Genomic DNA, 17,961 nt, shown 5'->3' with positions numbered 1-17,961 from the left:
TTCATTTCTTAGTCATGTCATTTATTTAGCATATTCATTTATTCACTTAATTCAAACAGACTAAGGTAAACCTTTTTGCATAAGACTTGTGCACGTTCTATCTTGAGCTTGAACTTAGTATTTTCCTGCTGTCATATATATCATTATTAAGATTGCTGCTGCATACATTTTTTGTGAGGAAAAACACATACACTTGTACCAACATTATATCAGTTTAAGGCACAGTGAGCCATTATGACAACACAACTACACAAAAAAAACTGCCATGGGTCTGAATATATTGCAGGAATAACAAACCACAATAGGCTAATGATGGCAGACATTCTTGTGAGGATTGAGGGGGGAGGGACATAACAAGCCAGCCAACAACTTGACTGGCCCACTGGCACATTTGAGGATATGTGATTGGTCAACAGCCTCGTCACAATTGCGAAATGGGTTTCATATTGGCAGAGGTATCGAAATTCAACAACAAAACGTTCTTAAGCAATTTAAATCATCATCCCTTGTTTCCCTTCCCCCATTTTGTGTGGGGAATGCTTTGTCAATGCCCCATATAGGTAGATCAGTATAAACCCAGGCAAACCAAAGTAAGACATCAAAGTAGTGTATATACGAGGGGTTTTAGACTGGGTATAAATCTTAACATATCTCCTTACTAATTATCTTGAAACAGACAGGGATCGGTATTCGGATTCTAAACTGTGCCCATGGCCACCTAACAACAATCAAGAGAGTAGTCGTGTGCTGAATGTGTGCTCACATCTTTCTTGCTCATTCAAAAAGAGAGACACTGGGTGCACTCCAATATGCAAACTCCCGTCGTCCAATCGTGCTTGTGGCCTCGCCCCGCCTCCGTGGAGATAACAATAAAGTTTCACAGCTGTCAACCTAACCACAACAATTTTTGGGGGACTGTTTTTCCATTCTCCATCCCGATTGCAAATTGAGAAAATGACATTAGAATTGTGCTTTTGCAAGATATTGAATTTATTTTCTGTTGTCAATGACATCATCATGAGGTCACAAGCGGGCAAGTGAGCAAGGGAGGACGGAAGTCTACATATTGGAATTTACCCACTGATATCAGAGAGAGTAGAGAGGATCTCTGCTGATATAAAAAAAGGAGGACGTTAAGCCCCTCTAGTGGAGAAACAAATTCACTGCAGGCAAGGACCGCCTTTCAAGTGTGTCTTCTTTGCTGGTTCACATTTGATTAGGGCTTCTTGGTCATTATGGCAAGCTTGGCCTGGGGGGGCTGTGTAGTAGTTCACTTTGCCACAGCTTGTTTGGGAATGTCAACAATCAAAATAAGCAGCAGCCGTTAAAGTGTACTTTTCTCAAAATTATAAAAGTGAACGTATAAATATGGCTTGGTCACTTTAGTGTTCACAGCCACACCTCCGTAAACAAACAAATTAACTAACAAACCAACAAATAACAATCAGCCCCGCCGCCCAGGTATAAAGTCCCCATAGCACTCACAAAAATGCTTGGAAAGTAATAACTACCGGAAAATTAGTGTTCAGATTGCTTTAGTGTTTTGCATTTCAGTTCAGTCTGAAAGACTCCTGCAATGATCTTTGCATCATTGCATCTCCTACCACAAAGTCAATTCAACCCAGCTTTGCAAGTGTGTCATAAAATTAAAAAGCAAACAAAACACTGACACCAAACAAGAGAGGCCTTCGCAGCGTAGGTGATTGGGCCCTAAAAAGGAACCGCTGGTCCTTTTAAAGAGTGAACTCTGGCACAAGAGGGCACCATTCACGCACTCAACCATCAATGTCATTGCAAGTTTACCTCAGCAAAGTGTCACAAGGCAAGCTATGAAGTGTTTACCTACTTTGGGATTGGAAATATTAAAGTCAACCACACAAGAGAGAAGAAAAAAAAATAGAAAAGGTGGATGTCATGAAACATATTATTTTCTAATTGTGTACTCATTTGAACATTGTGCAAATATCTTGACAAACAAACTCTCAAAGGAAATTACGCCTGAGCATTCAACCCAGACACTAAACACATTATGATTAAGGGGAGTATTCCAAAAATAGGTGGTTTAACTGACTGAACCAGAGGGGTTGATTGTTGAACTCAAAATTTTAAACTTTGCAATAAAAATAACCCAATGGCGTTGTTTTACTAAAAAGAAAAGAAGCTATACCATTCTTTTATTTAGGACTTTATCAATTTACTTTGAGTGAACTGAACACGCCCAAATTAGTGATTAGAAAAAATCCTCCTTTCTCGAATAACCGCCTGGATCTCCCCAACCCTTTACAAAACAAACAAAACAAAACAATATCAATTATTGGAATGAGTATTGGCATTGATGCCTCTCAAATTATTTAAAACCTGGCTACTTTGGCTAGTTGAGAGAGAACAAAGAAGAGCTGCAGCTAACCTGTTAGCACATCTTGTCCTGCTATTTGTTGCGTCCAAAGCTACTGCGGAGAAGTGAAGTGACGTTACACACATGGTGTGTCCACAGTGTTGGGAGGAAGAGCAGACCAAGTTTCCGGCAGCATCCTCAAATATTTCACTGAGAAGTAGTTTGTTTTAAAGGCAACGTGTGATATCCATAAAAACAGGGAATGATTGTCCACACAGCATATGAACCACCATGAAGCATAAGATTATGGCGGTCTGATTTTTGAACCGAGCAGCTGATAAACAACTCATATGACGACATCAAGACCGACATCAAGTCTCCATTTCAGAGTTTGCTCCAATTCGAATTTTCGTGTTCTTCCAGGGAAGCAGGAGAGGAATGAGCATTTTTCCATTTCTAAGTGTGCTACGGTCCAACAATCAGATGTTCTGTGCTCTTCCTGAGAAGCACAAGAGGAATGATCAGCTTATAAGTGCTTCGAATCATGAGGAATATATATTTTTTGTCCTGCGCTGCGGCCCACTCGCGGCCCAGCTGACTGTGTGGTCCTTAGGGTCAGTTTATAAATGTCATCCATCCAGCTAGAGCGGCCAAGCCTGATGCCTTCAGTTCAATCTGATGAGGTGCCAGTTCAGAAGATGGCCTTAGCAGAAAGGGGGAAAAAAGTCCTTTTCTTTTCTTTTCTTTTCTTTTCTTTTTTTCTCTCGTATAAAATCATCTTCAAGTGGTCTGTTGTAGTTGTCGTTGTGCAGTTTGGCGCCGTGGGTGAGCACCATTTTGTCAAGATCAAGTGAAAGGTCCAAAAGGTCAAAAACAGCATCCTCAAAAAAACGAGAGGGAGAAGGGATAGTCTTGGGCTCTTGGCTGGTGATCAAGAGTGTTTGCTCTGGACTGGCTAAACACGCAATGTAGAGAAGGAGAGGAAGAAAAAGGGGGGAAAGGAAGAAAGCCAGAATGAGAAAGAGGGGGTGGTGGTGTAGAGGGGAGAGTGTGTGTTTGAGAGAAAGAGAGAGAGAGATCAAGTCAATGTAGACCTGACTGTAGATGATGTATAGGAGTGGAGGAGAGGGGGGTGTGGGTGTCCCCTGTATCCTGAGTATCCTTAGCGTGTTCATCTGGAGATGGGTGGCGCGGGAGGTGCTCCCCTGCTCATGCCTATTGGGGAAGAGGAAGAAGAGTCTTTTCTTCGGCTTTCAGTAAACGCACACCGTTTGAGGTGCGTACGGCAGACAATTATACTCAACTTGAAAAAGAATGGTCGTCGCACACTCAGAACTTCATGCAGTTACATTTAATAAGACCAACGTTTCGGCTTACGCCTTCATCAGGGTCATCTTGATAACTGCATGGTAACTGCTTGGTAACTGCATGAAGTTCTGAGTGTGTGACGACCATTCTTTTCAAGAAGAGGAAGAAGAGAAAATACACATGCTCAACTCCATTCAATTTCCCTCCCCGCCAGCATTGCCTACAACAGAATTCCGCGTCATTCGGGGCGAAAAATTAAGAGACTTGAAGAAAATCAATGCACCCAGTATTTGTCTAACTGCAGACAGACAAAGGGAGACACGTCTCTAATATACAGTACATGTGTGTGGAAAATAAAAAGGTCTATATGGAAACTTGCCAAAAAAGTAGGCATACATAAGAGTATGAGGCATGCACATCTGCAGTACAGTTTGATGATATGATGATTAAGGAGAGTGTGTGTGTGTGTGTGCGTGCGCGCCTGTGTGTGTGTGCGCGTGCACCTGTGTGTGTGTGTGCGCGTGCACCTGTGTGTGTGTGTGTGTGCACGTGCACCTGTGTGTGTGTGCGTGCGTGTGCGTGGTGTGTGTGTATGTGGTGCGCGTGTGTGTGTGTGTGTGTGTGTGTGTGTGTGTGTGTGTGTGTGTGTGTGTGTGTGTGTGTGTGTGTGTGTGTGTGTGTGTGTGTGTGTGTTAATGTGTGTTGTCAGGGTCCTTACCTCGGTTCACCTTGCTGGGATAGACCTTAGTAAAGGGCACATAATCTTCGGGGGGTGGGAGATCCTCGATAGCATGGAAACTGTACTTTGACTCAAAGTCATCTGTGGAGAAGGGGACACGGGAAAAAAAACAAGATAGATTTACTAACGGGTGAAAGGCAGTCTAGCTGCAAGTCCCGAAATCCTGAGTCTACATGCATGAAGAGATCTTGAACTTAGACTTGGCTTTGCCTTTATTCTGATAAAACGGTGTCAGAATACATGGGTTCTACATTTTTGCTGCGCAAAACTCAACCTCTGGTTGTTGGAAACCACTGTCAGTCAAAAAATTAGCTCATGTGGTTGGCTGCCAGTGTCTTGCCCCTCCTCACAACATTCTGTTTATAAACACAGTGAACCCATGTATAGATTGGAGTGGGAGAAAGACATGGGGTAGGGTTGGCAAATGACCCCGGATGGAGGCTAACGTGTGCGGCGCATATGCACCACAACACCACTGCTCCATACATTTGTTATAATAATAACATCTTTCTAAGTACCCCCTGCAGTGTGCTCGCGTACCCCTAGTGGTACACGTACCCCTGGTTGGGAAACACTGCATTAAAGGTCCAGGACAAGTCCAGCAGTAACTCCTGAACAGGGAGTAGTTTAGAAGCAGTTTTCGTTTCTTACCAGTGCTATCCCCCCACCCCGCACCCCGCACCCAAAAAAATAAAAAAATCAACGTGCACTATAGCAATCTATATCGCTGCATGAATATTTCGGGTGTCTCTTCATAACACACTTGTATCGAATGGTATAGTGTGGTTGTATAGGTTTTCTACTTAAATAGGAGACCTTACTTTTTTCAAATGTGGGGTTTTTGGACACTATTAAAAACATATTCTCTTACCGGTACTGCGTACCAGCATATACCGGTGCTACGCACCTGTGCGCACCCGTCTACTTTCACCCCTTCTCCTGAACCTCATGGTGTGTGGGGCCCACAAGCATCAGGTTATTCCTGGGTAGCATTTGTGGTGTGCTTATCAGAAGGAAATGGACATGACAGCCCGACTGTACAGTACTGTCGAGAGGTGTTTTGCATGTCATGTCCTCCCACCAGCGTCAGTGTGTCATAGAGAGTCAGCCGTGAGTGAGTGAGGGTGCATATTTCCCTGATGGTATGAACTGATAAGACGGGACTACTAAAAACAACAAAGCGACTAGGAAGTGTACCGACATGACCATGAGGTCATCCGTTTTTTACTCACAGCTATGACATTCATATCAACTGTGTGCATAATATCAGAAGCGAAATTGAAATAAGTTGTGTAATCAATGCTATTACTCAACTATCACAGTGCATTGCCAGTACTACCATGTCACTTTCGTGTGTAAGCAACACCAATCAATGTCAACTTTAATGAGATCTTCATGTGTGTAGCGAGTAATGCAATTTAACGATAGCAGTCAGATGCTGTGTTTTAGCGACTGCATACATTCGGTCAGACTTTTATATTTTGCTATGGAACACGTGCATATCCTGCTAGAGTATGGTATGCGATACGATATGCAAGGGGGTTTGTAGAAGCCATTCTTCCCACTCAAACCTTACCTTAAGTAGAGTTTCAATGACAATACATGGAAACACTCTCTCAAAACATTAATATTTGGTTCTGCTACAGATTAGTCTGCATCTTAATCTGTTAAGTGATGCCATACAACACACCAGGTAGTCTCTTTACGACTAGACAGCGAGTTATTATATTCTTGTTTACTTAACGGTCCTCTGCGTTAAACGTTTTAGATGAAGGTAGGTAAAGGCCACTCCTTTAATTTCACAAGGCCACTAATGGACAAACATGAAAAGAACCGATGACAAATTTAGAAAAAGGGATTAGAAGGAATGTCGAGCCATTTTTAGGTGCTCGTAATCACCATTAGTGATGCCGTGCGAAGGTCACCGATGGACTGACATGGTAAGTTACTATCTGATGACACATATTGAGAATTCAATAATGTTTAGTGCCATGACATTTGCCTTAAGAAATGTCCAGCCATTAAAAAAATGAGTAATCCCACACTACAGTCTAAGACAGTTTTACAAGAGTGTCGTAAAAACGACAGCTTTGAGAAGATTAAAATTCTCTGCTGGAGACCCAAATCTGACACAGCTTCTCTGAGGTCATCCACACACAGGTCAACCTATGTGGAAGGAAAAAGTATGAAAAATATGGAGCCCTGTTTGACACAACAGTAAGACAACAAGCAGACCATCCGTAGGCACCTTAAAGCCATGCAAATATCTTGCAAAAGTGGTCAGTCTCACAGCTAGCTTGGAAATCCATCCTGCCACCATGGTACTTTGGCGTTTAGTGAAAGATAACGGACAATGGGATACAACTAAAAAGTTTTCGGTGACGTTTCATCTAATTAAAGAGAACATTAAAACTCATCCGAGAACATGGATGAACTGCATTCCTTAGGGTAACGTTTAGGTTAAATTTATAACTAAATATATACTGGATGTTGTCAGGAGAGGTGTTTTGAAACATACTATATGTGAAATTCACAGTCTATAACAAAGCCAAACTGCAATATTTTTATGAAAATGTATCATTTTACAGCTACTTCTGAAGTATTGGGCTCCTCACTGGCAGAGCCTCTATGACGTAGATAGAGGGAGTCCATCTAAAGTTCTGGCTCAGCTCTCGCTTGTGGATGTAGGCTTACCAACCATTTTGGTTCTAGTAGAGAGGCTGGGAAAAGTGGACAGTTATATTGTATGTGGGCTATTGAAAATGGTCTATTACTGTGTTTGTGCATTGTGTATTAAAAAAGACAGATCAGCGGGTCTATCGGTTTATCTAGAATATGAAACTGTTCTGGGTATCCGCGCTGTCTGTGGCCATGCGTAATTTGCGATTATCAACAGGGAGGCGATATCTAGGCCTATCTCTCCTTTGCTTTCACATGAGAGATGCATTTCATAGCCAAATCTAAAATAGTCTCAAAGTAGACCATTACATAGGCTACTTAGAAATAGCGACTACTTTAATATTTTTTTCCCCAAAAACGGCATAAGGAGTATAACGACATTCCTGCCGCCTAAATGGATTTGCGCCCTCTGTCCATGGTGCTGAAACCGCGGCACTACTCCTATGTGAAGCGCGTTACAGTTTCACGAGGGGGTTGGTTTACAGGCTACAAAAAGACCAAACTATATAATAGGCTATGGTTGAAGGCCCTACCCTTTGCCGACAATGATGAGAAATAATATGGTCACTCACTGTGAGTGGCATGGCGTCAAACGTTTCCTACTCGGTGTAAAACAGTACTCATAGCACCCGAGAAAAATGCCATGTTGTAAAAATGGCATATAGCCTATATTCAATTTCAGTTCACTGCTCAGTAGGCCTATTACATGAAACTTCAATAAAGCTCATCCACATGCACGTCACAAAACAATAAACCAGGCGGCGGGACTTTCGATTATATTCCCTCCAAAAATGCCCGCATGTTACAAAAAACAGTTATTTGCATTGTCCGTAATTATACCAAACTAAAAAAGTATTCCCGTAGGCTAGAAGAAATCAAGTCTTCAGATGCTATAATCCTCGTTACAAAACTGAAACAAAAATGCCAGCACAAATATTACCTATAGCCTACCTATTTTTGCATTGCGAGCTGTCCACGTGTGTGGTGCTAGGGGCGAAATGTGCACTGGCAGCACTCGTCGTTGAGTTTGGGAGATGTCTCCCGCTGCCCGTCAACGTCTAAAGACAATGTCTTGTGATAGTGGTGGGAAATGCAATGTCATCTCATAATCATCTCATATGCGATGTAGGCTATAATCTCGAAGCGTGCATACGATTTCATCTTGGCCAGTCAGAGATGGCACCAGTTTTTTAAAATGGCTGCACCCTGTGCGCCGGGAAGGCTGTTTTCTTAAAACTAATAAAGAAACCTGCTTCATCACTGGCGGGTATGCAGTGACTTAACTGTTTGCGCAAGAGCCTCCAGTATAAGCACCTGTTCGGCGTGATCGAGCACAGTCGCAACAGTTGCAACCTCGCGCATGCAACTCCATTAAAACGTGGACTTCGGTATGAGGTCTATTCTGAGCAATATGAACCAATCGAGTCGGCTTTGCTATTAAGCAAAATACTTCACTTATGTCTACTTTACTAAGAGGTATTTTGTGTAGTAGGCCTAATATTTGGAGACATCACCTTTCCCTTTCTGCAAAGCGCTTTCGGGAAGCACGTCTCTCTCTCTCTCTCTCTCTCTCTCTCTCTCTCTCTCTCTCTCCTGTCTCTCTCTCTCTCTCTCTCTCTCTCTCTCTCTCTCTCTCTCTCTCTCTCTCTCTCTCTCTCTCTCTCTCTCTCTCTCTCTCTCTCTCATACACATGCCAACTCGTCCAACTCTTCGCAAGACGACGGCTATGTTTAATGTCACATGGCTTGTCTTGTTGGATAGGCTACCAGGCAAACTTGCAAGCACCTTAAGTTTCGATTGTGCCGCTTGGAGAGGAGGCATTTAAATGTTACAATTTAGGCTATTAAAGTAGGCATCGCCTACACACGTTCCGATTTTTTTTTAACTTTAACACGTTGTGCAAAATGAGTAATTTAAAGCGCACCGGTTACTAAACGAGGCCGGCTACTAAACGGGGCCGGTGTCTATTTTTCCGATTTTTCACAACACCCGGTTACAAAACGAGGCCGGCTATAAATGGAGAAAATAGGCCTACGGTAGCCTAATAACGGTCTGGCACACCCTCATGGCGCTGCTGCAGCGAATTGACATGGAGGAAACCTACAAAAAATATTATTATTTTAAATAATACAATGGTTCAGACGGTATCTGGTGGATACTGCCACTGTTTAAGGCCATTTAACTTGTTGAAATTTAGCCTATAGGTCTGGAAAGGTGTTACAATATTATAATCTGGCCTATTCTCTGCGGTGCTTAGTATGTCTGTAGAACGCGGCGACTCCCTCTATCTACGTCGGATTCTAAATGTTTGTTTAAAAGAAGCCGCCGTTATTTTTGACGTTTTCTGAAAATGTTGTTTATGCAATAATTCGGTATTTTGACATGCATCACATCTAAATTGATGTATTGAGGTTCTTAAAATGAGATTTAGTGGTGTTTAACCTGCAAGATACACTGGAAAGGAGGGTTAAACCGTAAAGGTGTCAATATAGTGATAGCAACATATTGCTTGCAATAATTTCCCTTATCGTTTTATGTTAGCATTGGCCAATCATGTACTGTAACACCTGACTGTACCGCCTCCCTTGAGGCGCCATTGAGGGCTGTCCCCTTGCACGGGTGAGACATAAATGCAATTTCGCTGTGTGCAGTGTGCTCACTTGTGTGTTGTGGAGTGCTGTGTCACAATGACAATGGGAGTTGGAGTTTCCCAGTTGGGGCTTTCACTTTCACTCATTTCACTTGACGCCAGTAAACTCCCATTTCAATTTGTTCACAGTTTACTGTGAATACCAAATCAGTCGATCATTACATGGAAGGAGTAGTATCTCATCTAGCCTTCTTTGCACACTCTGGTTGACGGATGCAGAAGCAAACAGGCATGCCATTTGAATTCCTAAGGAGTTGCTTTGCCTATAGTATGTCATTTGTAGCCAGGCGGGGACTTACGGTAAAAGATGGGTGGTAAAAGCACTGGACTGGTCCTCGCCTACATTTCCTAGCTAGCCCACAAGTAACACCATAGAGGTAGAAAATAACACTAGAGAGGACCACGCCCCCCTTTTTACGGCAATCTGTAGCGGCCATTATCTGTAGGTAGATCAGAGAAATGGAAATTAACGGAGAACGAGGCTCACCTCTGTCAAAAATGGCTTAATCATGTGAAAATGTCCATCAACACACTATACAAGGACAATAGTTGAAGTGTGTTGCTAACTATGTTCATAAAATATATTATTATATTATTTGATTTTTAGATGTATTTTATCAACTTTTATGATTTAAGTAGATACTTAGCCTGACATTTCAAATCTGGTCTTTGATTAAAGTGTTACTTCATATTTAGACAGTTTAAGTCAATTTCTTGACATGGGTGGGCGTGTTCTCCATTGACTTGCATTGCCTGAAGGTACCTACACTACCTACGGAAGTTATGAAGCTCCAGCTGCCATTTCCCAGTGCTGTCGCAAATTGCTGTGTCCTCTCTAGTGTTATTTTCTACCTCTATGAGTAACACATTCACAACTCAGGTTCCTGTTTAAAGGTGTGGCACACTGGCAATTGTGCCACCTGTTCTGATTTACATACTGACCACTTCATAGCAACACTGTGCATTTGAAAAAAACAAACTGCTCAGGGTATGGGAGGACTATTCTGCCATGTTGTCCAGCCCTACTTCTTGCAATCTGACTGACTGAGGGGATACTGCTGAAGACCTCAAAATAAGCCTTTGAATGTAGTCCAGTGAGTAGACTAGAAATGCACTCAGAGATTGCAGACCTCCGCTAAGGAAGCTGTTTGAAAGAACATTTGACTATGCTACTACACCCTATTGTTTTTCCCAAGTCTATTTTTCCCAAGCAGCCTCTTTTTGTGGAGTTAGAGACTGGAATGTCAAAATCTGTCCTATCCCGCAATGGTGAAAACAACTTCAAAGTTTCATCCAAATCCGTTTATATTTGTTTTTAGTTATCCTGCTGACAGACAAGCAAACAAACAGACAGACAAAGCTGAAAACATAACGTCCTTGGCTGAGGTGAAAATGTAAAAAAAAATAAAAAAGTCCCTAACCTCCAGAGCTCTTGGAGTGTCCCAGCGGTGTGGAGTGGCCGTTGCGGAGGGGTGGGGGCGGAGGCGGAGGCTGGGCGGGGGTCCGAGAGGACGACATGGGCGGCGGGGCCGGTTTGGAGCGAGCGGGGGGCTCGGAGGAGGAGGAGGAGGAGGAGGTCGACCCGCTGTGCCCCCGGTACGGGGGAGGCGGAGGGGGAGCCCCCCCATTACGATTGGACGACGGAGGAGCGTGAGGACCTGTGAGTTTGGGAGAGAGAGAGAGAGAGAGAGAGAGAGAGAGAGAGAGAGAGAGACACACACACACACACAGAAAAAAATAATGTTGTTTAGCACACATTGCACATTGCAACAGGTTATGTATTTTCCACATGACTTTGGTGAATGTGATGGTGATAATGAGTCGCTATTCATATTATATAATAAAAACATACATTGATCACAATTATGGTATCTTCATTTTCAATCAGAAATCCTCTCCTTTAGCACTGTCATGTGTATGAATTATGAATACCATGCTGCATGAATACTGCATATTGGATGAGAATACTAAATATTGCAATACATTTCGTCTTCCCCTCTAGAAAACAGCATCACAGGACTGAAGCTTATTCCATCCTAAGTTTCTGCTGACTAACGCTATGTGTGGTGCAGGTCATCAGTGCAAACCAGCTTTTCCAGTAGCCCTCTCCAGCTGGCAAACTGGAACTTCCTCAAGGCTTCCACAACTTGATGCTAACCTCCCCCCCCCCTTCCCAAAACACGCATGCCAGCGCACACACACAGTACACACACACAGTACACACACACAGTACACACACACACACACACACACACACACACACACACACACACACACACACACACACACACACACACACACACACACACACACACACACACACACACACACTACACACACACACAGTACACAACTGCTGTAGAGATGTTCCAATTGCAACAGCAATGTACTTGTTTTACTCCCGGAACTGTGCAGAGTAAACTGAATCAATGAAGAATGAGCTGTGTTTGCTGTGCTGGCTCATTCAATTCAATTCAATTCATTTCAATTGTTGTGTAGCTGCTGCTGGTTTGGGCATACAGTGTGCTTGCCAGCTCGGCTGCCCCCCCATACTGTTTGGGAAAGGTGAATGTGACTGGCAATAATATTCACTCAGCACAATTGTGACGCTTCCTGGACGGAACTGGGAGAAAGTACACACACAAAAAAAGAGAGAGAGATAGAGTTTGGCCAAACTGAAACGTAGGCTTTCCATCAACTGCACTGCACTGCACTACAAAGCCTGTTGAAGATTGCTTGTGGTGAAACAAGAGTGATTTGTTGAAATACAGGAGGGGTGGGGAGGGGGATACGTTTCAGGTTTTAAGCAATATAAATGGAGTCACACAAAACCATGTAGAAGATGTGATATCAAAACCAGAAGGGGGCACAACCCCTACCCCCAACAAATCGCTCCCTGTGTATAAAGCAAAATGCTATAGTAAGAGCTTCCAGATCATTCTGAATTGAGTTTGATTTTTGAAAAGAAGGGGCTTACTGTACCTCAATGATTCCACTAACAAAGTGAACCACTTGCATACAGTATTGTGCAGTGCCAAGAAAAGTAATACCATGTCTAAATGTATTTAAAAAAATGTTTCAAATGGCAAACGTGGTAAAAAAAAAGATCAACTGTAAGTCGCTTTGGATAAAGGTGCAAGTTAAGTGTAATTTAATGTAATGTCATGTAATATACAAACAGTTCAAGTTAAGTGTAACCAAGGTTGTACCATCTGACGTCTGCCACCAAGAAAACGGCAGTAACCCGTTTATCAACATGTAAATATTGCATACAATGTTGCAAGTATATAAGGTCACGTGTTGTTACATACTTTGTTCAGGGTTCCCACACCTTTTTCATGAAGAAATTCAAATTAACTTTTCAAGCACCAAATTCTCAGTTTTTTTTTAATAGGTCGCGGGAAGGGGGTGTGAGGGTTCTCCCCCAGAAAATGTTGTGCTTTTAAGATGCAATTTCCTGCATTCTAACCATTTTTAGGGTGTCAAATGGCAATTCCCATCTGACATCTCACTCCCTCAGATTTTTGATGTCCCTGAACAATTTATTTCTATTATTTGGCTTACTGAGTTTGACTTGACACAAATTGCAAGCATTTTCAAGCACTTAACAAAAAATTCAAGCATCAGTGGGAACCCTGTTTGTTACACTGTACCTAATTAATGTCACAGGGACAGTCAAATGAAGTGTGGTGTCATTTTGCCCTTGTGCAGAAATGTGTTGGTCATCTCATGAAACAACTGTACGTGTACACACACAAAGCCCAGATCAACATACAATTGGATCAATCAGCATGGTGAAACGAAAGACAATGGGGCCAAATGAAGAAACAAAGCGACTGAACACGGGACAGGTCGGCCAGCCACGTTGGAATGGCGTAATGTCCCTGTGACCTGTGGAATGTGGAGGAACCAGGACGGCTTGACGACACGAATCGCATCCATCTGGCGAGCAACCTAAACAAGCGCACTGCTCTTTCAGGCCAAATTCTATCTCTGTGGCTCTCTCTCCGTCTGTGGCCTTCGCACCCTTTTCAATCGAAATAGTATGATCAGGTCTCTAAATTAATAATAATAATAATAATAATAACTTGGTTTTATATAGCGCCTTACAAGGAACCCAAGGTCGCTTAATTTAATAACACCTAATTAATTAAATTAACACCTGCCAACCAGCCAAATGCTGGTGAAATTTCAGTTTGGCTGGTAGAAAAGAAATCTTACTAGCCACTTTGATCCATTAGCGAGAGTGTGAGAGCCCTGGGTATGACAAGCAAAACTTCAATTTGTCTTGACATGAATCACATCCATCTAGTGACCAACGTATATTTATCATTCAATTAAATTCAATAATACTTTGTAGACATGATGCACAAGGCATTCATATTGCTAAAGCAATCGTACAAAGAATGAGAGCTACAACAAGATGGCGTCTCTCTTCTGCAACTCTCTCTGTCTCTCTCTCTATAATCTGAATAATGATCATTGCAAAATAACAACAATTCGGTTCGATTTAAGTCCAACTTAATATTATACGTGACTTAATACACGGCACACAAGTCAGACTAAGGCAATAATTTGAATTTCTCATCTTTGTCCACCACACCCATGTGCAACACACTGGCACTACTGTCAGGGATGACCGAGGATGGTTGACGGCATGGGCCTACCGGGCCCCGGCCCAGGGCCCCAAGAGTCAAGGGGGCCAAGCCTCAACATTTCCATTGTTATCAGGGATGCAAATTATCGATTAATTCATTAATCATTAGTTGATAGCCTTATCGATCGACTAAGTGGCGTTTTCCACCCCGAAATATCAATGTTTCTCGAAAAAAACCTACTAAATCTAAACATTTTAATAAATAATTAAGATATAATTCATTTAAATGTGGAATTTTATTTCAATTATTTAATCCAAAGGTGATTTAACTATTCCCACTATTCACACCCCTCTTCACACACACTCTTCGTATGCCCATTTCACCTGGGTCTCTTGATGAATGTTTTTTAATCGATTAACGCATTGATCGATTGAAGTCGATTAATCGATTAATCGTTTGCATCCCTAATTGTTATACGCAGTTAAAAATCACACTCGTAATAACTCCCACAAACCACCCCAAAATCTTTTTTTTGTAAAATAGCAACACCAATATAGGGGTGCCTTTCTCATTGTCTGGCCCAGGTACCATGAATTCACAATCTGTCCCTGGCAATGACAGTAAGTGAGTCACACATGCAGGAAAGATCAGCATGGTGGAAAAGTCCCTACACTCATCAATATCACACCTCTCCGTTCTCAGACAGCTATTTCATTTCTTTGATCCCCTCCCATTGAAATGATTGACGGCTGGAATGTCACAACAAAAGGCTGATTTACAAGATGGAGGAGTTGGGCAAGACGAGACAATTTACGATGCTTACAGTTCGACAATGTCGCCATTTGATGGAGAGCGCCGGTTAGCTTCAGGCTAATTTGCCGTGAAGTACTACTGAAAAGTGCTCATGAGGACAGTGTTATAATATGCAAGTCTTCAGATGAACACATTGTTATGGGTTTAAGGGCAATAAGGAAGACAATGTAAGGACGATAATCAGGTATCATATCAGTGCACCGTGGGGCTGTACTTTCACCTTACATTACACTAAGTAGACGCTTTTGTCCGAAGCCACTTACAGTTTCTCGGGTAGAAAGTAACACACAGTCCCTACAGCTAGAGAAAATCATGCAAGAGGATATAGGAGACCATCTGTCTCTGAATTTCTCTTACAAATGCGGGACTCAAACATTTGACCCTCAGACCAGACTTTAGTCCCTACCCGTTAGGGCACAGAGGGTGCAGGCTAGGGATGGTACAAACCGCACCGAAAACCGAAACCGTACAATTCACACACCATACCGAACCGTGAAATGCAGTCCGTGGCAAACCGCAATTCATGTACTGCCCAGAAAAATATGTAAATTAGAGATTCTAGGACTATCTTATCCAGTCTCTCTGATTAACACATTAGCATATAGCATATACACAATTAAAATCACACCATTTTCACATTATAAGCCTATAAAAAACATATGTAGGATGTAGGAAAGAGGGCATTTGGAACGCTCAGACAGCGCACATCAGTTGACGACAGCTGATTCAACTTACATATCATCACTTAATAATTGCAGTTATATAAATATGGCTTAATATTCCCAGTGCACAATTTATCATGAACAAAAAAAAAGAACCGTAGAGAACCGAAAACCGTGACCTTGATACCGTGATATGAACCAAATCGTGAATTTCATGAACCGTTCCATCCCTAGTGCAGGCCTACAGCCTGATCCAAAGACCAAACTCCCAAACCATTTCACCAGTCATTCTCAAACGGTGGGCCCTGAAGGTATTCAAAGTGGGCCTTGAAATCATTTTCAGAAAGTCTAAATAACATTTGTATGTGTGTGTGTGTGTGTGTGTGTGTGTGTGTATGTTTCTATTGACTATTTATTTGAGTTCTATTGATTATTGGGTCAGAGATGGTGCCCCGGACATGTGTGTGTGAACATTTCAAGTGGGCCCCCGAGTTGGAAAAGGCTGGAAAACCACTGCAATAGACCATGGCTCCCACATCCAATGAGTAAGCATTTCAATGTGCTGCACCATCACATGGGTCAGTCACGTTTCAGCAGAAGCACACATCAGGGCCGTGCAACAACAGCCAGTGCCACTGCTGTATGGATTTGTCTTTTGTTTGTTTGTATTTAGTCAGCCGTGGCCTAGTGGTCAGAGAGTTGGTCTTTCAATCTAGGGGTTGCAGGTTCGAAACCCCTCTCCCTACATCTCCATCCATGGCTGAAGTGCACCTAACCCCACATTGCTCCAAGGACTGTAACCAAAAACTAATGAAAACCCTGAAAAATAATAACTAAGTCACTTTGAATGAAATGAAAGCGTCATCTAAGTGTAATGTAATGCAATGTGATGTAATGTAATAATTTAGTGGACTATCTAAGAAGCATATTCATTGCAGCATATCAACCACCAATTACTAATTAATTTATGTGCATTAAATGCCGTTACTCCACCTGACGTCTGAGTCCCAAGAAAAAAAGTCTTTCACCCACATACCTGATCTACGTCCAGGTGGATCCCGCGCGGGTGGCGGAGGGCGTCCTCCTCCCGGGGCGGGGATAGAGGACGGGGGTGGCGGCGGAGGGGGCGCCTGGTGGTTGCGCCCCCCATGCCCCCTGTGTAGAGAGTTCCTCCTGGTGGGCAGCTCCGGCGCCGGGTCCCCCCCTCCTCCGTTGGAGGTGCCGGGATGGCGGTAAGGGGGCGGGGGAGGCGGAGGTGTAGCGGCGACGGAGGCGGACGAGGAGCGCGAGGGGGGCGGTGGGTTCCTGGAGTGACTGCTGCTGCTGCTACTGCTACTTGAATGGTGGTGGGAGGGTGGCGGCGGTAGGGGCTTGTCCCTGTTACTGCTGTGAGACGAGCTACTACTACTGCTGCTGCTGCTCGGAGGGGGCTTGGGCGGGCCGCTGTTGTTATGACGCCCGAACGGGGGCGGAGGCGGAGGGGCGGAGCTGCTGTGCTTCATCCCCGCCAGAGAAGACGACGACCCGGAAGAGGAGAGCGAGCTGACGCCGCTGCTGCTGCTGCTGTGAGGCGGGGGGCGGGAGATGTCCGGGAGGGAGGGGCGCTGGGAGCGGGGAGGAGGAGGAGGAGAGGAGGAGCGGCCGTTGGCCGGAGAGGCGGTCCGGCGACCCACGGGGGAGGCGGCGCGGCCGGGCGGGGGTCGGGGGGCCGACGGGCGAGAGCCGGGCGGGCGCAGGGCCGATCGGCCCACCGTGCTGGACTCTGTGGATGGGAACGGGTGGAAAGACAGGACACAGACTTTTTACAACACGTGTGACAAAAACGTTTAACAAAAGTTCGCTTTCTATCAAAACTATCGCTAACAAAACTATCGCTTTCTGTGTCATCTGAATGTTATGATTCACATTCAGTAAGCATTTTGCACTAGTAAGAGTTCTACGATGTTTTTACTCATCCTAGGCTGTGAGCTTTCTGTTAGTTCCACAATGATAGTAGGACTGGTAAAGAATGCCACACTGTGCATATAGAACATTTCCTCACGCGCAGTGAGAAAGGAAGTATGTTGACATGAGGAATGTTAAATAGGAAGACAAAGGTGCACTCAACTTCTAAGATAAAAAAAGACACTTTGGGTGAGGGTAAAAAAAAGACCAACTCATTATTTATTTAACGACCA

The 17,961-nt window shown here is 43.5% G+C and overlaps 1 protein-coding gene across 1 annotated transcript in view; it reads right to left on the bottom strand.

The window, feature by feature from the left end:
• The window catches only part of wipf2a (WAS/WASL interacting protein family, member 2a), a 30,706-nt gene continuing 12,745 nt past the window's right edge, over positions 1-17,961 (bottom strand). Inside the window, exons 5-8 of the mRNA XM_063199044.1 lie at positions 16,821-17,546; positions 11,133-11,369; positions 4,362-4,463; positions 1-3,550 (exon numbers count right to left, since the gene is read on the bottom strand). Coding sequence (XP_063055114.1) covers positions 3,507-3,550; positions 4,362-4,463; positions 11,133-11,369; positions 16,821-17,546 — 1,109 coding nt within the window. The 3' untranslated portion in view covers positions 1-3,506. The remainder of the gene's footprint in view (positions 3,551-4,361; positions 4,464-11,132; positions 11,370-16,820; positions 17,547-17,961) is intronic.

This window comes from Engraulis encrasicolus, chromosome 1 (assembly GCF_034702125.1).
Source record: "Engraulis encrasicolus isolate BLACKSEA-1 chromosome 1, IST_EnEncr_1.0, whole genome shotgun sequence".
Taxonomy (NCBI): Eukaryota; Metazoa; Chordata; class Actinopteri; order Clupeiformes; family Engraulidae; genus Engraulis; species Engraulis encrasicolus.
Note: the sequence above shows the minus strand (reverse complement) of the source record. Positions and strands in the feature narration are given on the sequence as shown.